The 6,992-nt window shown below is 43.3% G+C and overlaps 1 protein-coding gene across 1 annotated transcript in view; it reads right to left on the reverse strand.

Annotated features, from left to right (window-relative positions):
* Window positions 1-6,992, reverse strand: part of Armh3 (armadillo like helical domain containing 3) — a 186,721-nt gene that overhangs the window by 119,584 nt on the left and 60,145 nt on the right. The window contains exons 16-18 of the mRNA XM_021198223.2: window positions 6,291-6,349; window positions 2,435-2,500; window positions 421-490 (exon numbers count right to left, since the gene is read on the reverse strand). Of these exons, the coding sequence (XP_021053882.1) occupies window positions 421-490; window positions 2,435-2,500; window positions 6,291-6,349 (195 nt within the window). The remainder of the gene's footprint in view (window positions 1-420; window positions 491-2,434; window positions 2,501-6,290; window positions 6,350-6,992) is intronic.

The raw sequence follows: 6,992 nt of genomic DNA on the forward strand, positions 1-6,992 counted from the left end.
GGGGGGGGAAGTGCCACTAACTCCACTAAGGAAAATGTAGATTTCTAGACAAAGAGAATGACATAAGACCCTACCTTCCAGCTCTGTCAGCCCCATCTCAACTTACTCAAGGAAAGTTTTCCATGTTTAAACCTCAAACTGTAAAGCTTTTGACACATCAAAACAGACCATGAAAGAGCTTGGGAACAAGTAAAACATATTCATTTTTGTCCTGTCCCAGGGAAGCTGGTTTTCTGTTTGTTCATTTTGTGAGCAATAGCACCCTTTTATTGAGCAATCTAGTCACTGGGGTGATTTGCTGAACACAACAAGAAACAGAGCTGCTTCTATGACAGTGCTGAGGAAAAAGCACATCAGCCACAATCTCCATCATGGAAATCACCACGGCGTCACCACGCTGTTCTGCCTGTGCTCACTCACCCAGGACGGCACACACCAGGGGACGGCATGGGAGATTCTTGTCAGCAGCCTTCTTCCTGTGCCTCATAGGCTTTAAAACACACACGCAGAAAAGAGAGGGAATTAGCAGACACTTGAGATGGAATCCAATGGCTTATCATGTTTCTCATGCAAATAAAACCTCTACCACAGAGATTTACTCCAAGGGGTCCACCTTGATTTCTCTTTCTAGTGGGGGGAGGGGAGTGCAAGCAGAACAAGCACAGGGAGGTGCTTCTGAGTTATCAATGAAGGTATGTGACAAAAACACCTTCAATAGGACAAATGTTGCTACTGTCATTTATCTATGCTGTGCACGTGGCATTGTTAACAACAAAAAAAGGTACACTGGTACTTTTCTGTAATAATAAAAATAATTAATAAGAAAAAAGAAGAGGAGGGGCTGGAGAGATGCTTCAGTTGGTAAAGGCAAGCACAAGTTCAACCCCAGAAGCCACATAAAGCCATTCATGTGGGATTCCTAGGATTCTCTGGCCAGCTCCAGACCAACCAGAGATCCTGTCTCAAAAAGAAGTGGACAGTGCATTCAGAACAACACCTAAGGCTATCTTCTGACTACCATATGTACCTGCTCAGACATTTGTAAGAGGACAGGTCCTGGAAAGATGGCTCAGCAATTAAGAGAACTGGCTGCTCTTCCAGAGGACCTGGGTTTAATTACAAGCACCCACATGACAGCTCACAACTGTCTATAATTCCAGTTTCTGAGGATCTGATATGCTTTTTCTGGCTTCCTCAGGCACCAGGCACTTAAGTGGTACAGAGACATACATATAAGCAAAACACCCATAAAATAAGATCAAAAAAAATTTTTTTTAAGTAAAAAATAAGTAAAAAGAGAGGGAAGGGGGCTGGAGAGATGGCTCAGCGGGTAAGAGCACTGACTGCTCTTCCAAAGATCCTGAGTTCAAATCCCAGTAACCACATGGTGGCTTACAACTACCCATAATGAGATCTGACACCCTCTTCTGGTGCATCTGAAGTCAGCTACAGTGTACTTATGTAAAATAATAAATAAATCTTTAGGCCGGAGCGAGCAGGGACTGAGTGAGTAGGGCCCACCAGAGCAAGCAGGGCCGAGTAGAGGGAGCAGAGGTCCTAAAATTCAATTTCCAACAACCACATGAAGGCTCACAACCATCTATACAGCCACAGTGTACTTACATACATAAAATAAATAAATCTATTTTTAGAGAGAGAAGGAAGGGGTGGTGGCAGCTATGCAGTCATTAACTGTCACAGTTAGGGGAGTCGGGGAGAAGCTAAGTTTCAAATCTAAGCCATTTTGTAATACTTTTTAATACACCTCTAGCCTGATCTTCATCTTCTATATTCTATTTCCTCTATATCCCACCTCTCAGGTGAATAAATCAAAGCAGACCACAGTCTTGTATAATAAAAACCATACTATAGAGTTGGGTGTGATGGTAGTGAACTCCTGTACTTCTAGCATGAAGCAAGAGACTCGGGAGTTCAAGGCCAGCTTTAGCTACATGGTTGAGGTCAGAGTAGGCTACAGAGGACTCAATATCCTCAGGGGGACAGGGCTTAAATAGATGGCTTAGCAGTTTAAGGCACTTGCTGCCAAGCCTGACCACCTAAATTCAATGTCTGGAACCCGTGTGCTAAAGGGAGAGGACTAAGGCCACTCCTGCAGGCTGTCCTCTGACCTCCATGCTCACACTGGGCCGCATTCACAGGAGACCTTTTGGAAATCTGTGTTCTTCTTCTGCCCAGTATTACTAAAAACATTATTTGGTTGTAGACCTTTCTATCCTCAGGTGAGCAACGCAACAGCTGGATGAGGAAAAAAGACACCCTTAAAGGGCAGACAGAGCTGCTGAAAAGCAATCATGCCCTGAGCCCATTAGGCACAACTGTCCAGCTACATTTGTGCTTAAAGAATCATCCCAACTCATCAACACACAAACACTTGTCTATTAAAAACAAGACATAAATTTAAAGTCACACCTACCATTCTATGTAAGTTTACTCGAAAATTCATGTTGTCGTCATGTAAAAATGCATTGGCATACTGATCCTAATAACAATAGAAAAGGCAAGATGTGGTAACTGCATTTGAGAAACTCAACTGGGCATGTGCTGACACATGCCCAATCTTCAGCATTTGAGAGGTAGAAACAGGAGGATCACGAATTTGAGGTCATCCTGAACTATATAGCCAATTTAATCCTAATGTGGACTATATGAGACTCTGAGGGGACAGAAATACAATAAAAATAAAAAACCAGAAAGACCAAGAAAGACAGGCTAAAAGGGGCTGGTGAGATGCTCACTCAATGGGCAGACACTTGCCACCATGTTTGATGAACAAACTGAGTTTGATCCTGCAACCCACATTGCTGCAATCCAAAGCTGTCCTCTGACTTCCATATGCAAGCCAAAACATAGACATGCATATGCATGCATTCATACACGCAAACATACACATAAATAAATAAATAAATAAATAAATACATTTAAAAGACAGGAAGAAAGATGGGATGGAGGTGGGGAAGGAGGGACAAGGGAAGATAAAATTTAATGAGGGTGGGTTTTGGTTTTTTTGTTTTGTTTTGTTTTATTTTTTGGTTTGGTTTGGTTTTGATTTTTTGAGGTAGAGTTTCACTGTGTAGCCCTGGCTGTTCTAGAACTCACCGTATAGACCAGGTTGGCCTCAAAATTACAGAGATCCACCTACCTCTACCTCCTGAGTGCTGGGATTAAGGTGTCCAACACCACCAGCTGAAAGGTAGGAAGAAAGGCAGGCAGGCAAGCAAGCATACATGAATGCATACCTTTTTAATAATATATCCTACAAATCCTTCCTCTCTCCTTCCACAAACCCTAAAACAAGGTCTCCAGACTAGGCTGGCCCCTCCAACTCCCTGTGAAGCTAAGAACAGCTTTGACTTCTAACCTGCCTACCTTCACCTCCACCTCTGAGTGCTGGGAGTGTAGGCACAGTGTTTTCATGCAGAGGCAAAAACTGAACCAAGTGCTTGCCCAACTGAAACATAGCCTCAGTCCAAATCCTTGGACTTTCATGAACTTCTCTGAGGTCAGGTGGAAAGCTAAAGTGATAAGCCTAGAGCTTTTCTCTCAACTCGTTGCCTACGCCATGAAAGTGAGTAGAGTTTCCCAGTATGCCCTTAACTGGTCAAAGATCTCTGAGAAAATTAAATTCAGTAAAGATTAAAAGCCAGGGGTCTGAGACAAACACTGACAGGAATCTGCTTTCCTATTCTCTCTTCCTCTCCATCTGCCCAAGGAGTCAGCTGTGTTTGTGACAGCTTGGAGGCTCTGACAGGGGCAAGACAATGCATGTGCAAGAACCACAGGAGGCTTTTGGAAGGCAGGCCTGTGCTCTGCTGGGAATGAGCTCAGCACAACAGGAAACAACTGCTAGACAGGCAACACAGAAGCAGGCAAGACCCCATCCCTCCCTGGCTTTTAAAGACTGATGAAAAAACCAACCTCTTCCCACAGTGGACTTAAATAAGCATCCTGTGGCCCTGTCCCAACCCTGTCCTGAGAGCTGACATGCCTGCAGACTACAATTACTAGGAACTGTTACAATTTATGAAAACAATTCCTGTAAAGATTTTCTTTGAAAGATTTTTGCAAAGCAATTATACAAGGCCCACTGTTAATAAGCAGCTCTTCCAGCTCTGGCCTCCCCTAGCCTTGTGGAAAGAGCTCATCTTGCCACAGAAAATATAAAAAGGGAGCCTGTGAGAGACCACTACACCCTGTGGATTACCTTGACTATTGTCTTTAAAAGAAACAAAGACAAGGACAGGGAATTCTGAAAACAGAGGCTAAAGCTATAAATTTAGCTCTAATCTAGCTCAAGTTCCATCATGCTTGGGTATCACCATGAACAACAAATGTGAATCTAGATAATTCAGCAAGAAGAGCCTTCTCATGGGAAAGAAGCAGCTTCCACAGTTGGTCTTCACTGACAATCTGACTAGTTTTCAAATCACTGCTAAGACATCACGCCTGCTAGTGCACGAGGCAAATCATAGTCAGCTGCTGTGGACAATCTGAAACAGCCCCAAATCCCACACCTGAAATTAAAATAAAAACATATATAATATTACTGTTTTTTAAAAAACCCAAATTCTCATTACATCTAATGGATAAACACCAGCATTCATCTCTTTCTGCTTCCTGACTGCAGATACACTGAGAAAAAGATGCCTCAGGCTGCCACAGCCACACGCCACAGCCATGTCTTCCCCTCTGTATCAGACTATATCACCTCAAACTGGGTCAAAAGAAATCCTCTGTGAAGTCCCTTTTTAAAAAGTTAGACTGTTAGATGTGTGACTATGTGCACACGCAGCACAAGCATACATGTGGAGGTCACAGACCAGCTTGCAAGAGCCAATCAGGTCTCTCCTTCCATCATGTGGATCCTAGGATCAAACTCACTTCATCAGTCTTGGTAGCAAGTGCCTTTACCAGGGGAATAATATCTCCCAGATGTAAACCGCTACTTATTTGGAATTTGGTTACAGAAACGTAACTCATCTGTACCTCTTCCTCCTTCAGGTCTTACTTACCACCAAAATACAACCCTTCTCCTGTTTCTCTTCTACTCTTTTACCCAAAGATACCTTAGCTCCTTTTTTTTTCCGGTTTTTTCGAGACAGGGTTTCTCTGTGCAGTCTTGTCTGTCCTAGAACTCACTCTGTAGACCAGGCTGGCCTCGAACTCAGAAATCCACCTGCCTCTGCCTCCTGAGTGCTGAGATTACAGGCGTGCACCACCACTGTCCAGCCTTAGCTCTTTTTTAATTCACTAAATACAAGACACAACATGGGCAGCTCCAAAGGGAAATGCCTGGTTTTTAGATAATTGGAAATCTTTTGGTTAGGACTGTTAAAGGCCAGAATACAAACAGGGATGTAGTTCAGTTGAAATAGTCTTGTCTAGCATTCATAAAATAATCCCAACACCACATAAAACCATGTTTGGTGGTATGCTGTGTACCTGTAATTCCAACACGAAGGAGGTAGAGACAAAAAAAAAAAAAATCACAAATTCAAGGTCATATATAATTACATAGTGAGCTCAAGGGCAGCTTGGACTATAACAGACCCCTTCTCTGTCTTTATAAAAAAAAAAAAAAAAAAAAAAAAAAAGGTTAGCTGGGCAATGGTGGCACANACCTTTAATCCCAGCACTNNGGAGGCAGAGGCAGGNGGATTTCTGAGTTCGAGGCCAGCCTGGTCTACAGAGTGAGTCCCAAGACAGCCAGGGCTACACAGAGAAACCCTGTCTCGAAGAAAGAAAGAAAAAAAAAAAAGGTAATGGATAGAAAAAGGTAATAGAGTACCAGCCAGACCCACCCATCCTGTTCTCAACTACCATAGTTACCATACCAGTTGTGTTTGACTTTAAATGGAATTTCATGTATTCCAGGCTTGCCAAAAACTCACTATTACAGCAAGGAAAGCCTTGAAATTCTAATCTTCCTGCCTCTACCTCCAGCGTGCTGAGATAATAGGCCTGTAACATGCCAGACTTTCTAGATGGTACTGGGAATCAAAGCCAGAGCTTCCTGAATGAGCAAAGCTACATTTCCAGCAGCTCAGGGTTCACTGCTAACTCATCTAATGAATGCTAACTGAGGCTACAGTGTGACAGATATGGAGAGCAGAGTGGGCTGAAGGCAAAGGCCCTGTTACCTCAGCTCAGGTTCTGGAGGAAGGAGATGGACAACACAAAAAAACCTTCGAATCAGAAACCAGAAGTGGGTGGACAGAAAAGAGTTCTCTGAAAGACATCAACTCACAGCCAGGACTCACAGTGAGACCTACCTCTGCAATACATGTGAGGATAATCAGGCAGAGCTTGCCACTGTGAAGCCTGTGTTCATCTGTAAAGAAAAAAACAAACCAAAACTCTTCTTTGTACATAATCCAAACCACATGTCAAGAGAGAACAGAGGCACACATCATAAAAAGGAGCACTTGTAGCTCACACGCCACAAAGCCATGAGGGAAGGGGGGGAAACAGTTCAGTCAGAGAAGCGCTTGCCTTGCACACATGTGGACTTCAATCCAGTTTTATGTAAAACATCTTTTATGCAATACACACTCATACCCCAGGTCTGTGAAGACAGAAACAGGATCCCCAATGATCACTACCTAGCCAGCCTTACCTACTTGGTGAGTTCTAAGATGGTTAAAAAAAAAAAAAAAAAAAAAAAAAAGGTACCTGAGGAATGATACACACACACACACACACACACACACACACGCACAAACTCACACACAGGTACATAACTGTATACAGTTGAAACACACATGAATCAAAACCAAGATGGTACTGAAGTCTTGCTCCCCTCCTAGAAAAGGAATTACCACAGAAGATGTTTTTAATCCTGGTAGCTTGTAACACATGTGCCTAGCATGTCACCCTGTACCCACTCCTATGATCATGCCCCTGCCTTTCACATGTGCCGAGCATGTCACCCTGTGCCCACTCCTATGATCATGCCCCTGCCTTTCACATGTGCC

This window comes from Mus pahari, chromosome 1, assembly GCF_900095145.1.
Source record: "Mus pahari chromosome 1, PAHARI_EIJ_v1.1, whole genome shotgun sequence".
In the NCBI taxonomy this organism is placed as follows: Eukaryota; Metazoa; Chordata; class Mammalia; order Rodentia; family Muridae; genus Mus; species Mus pahari.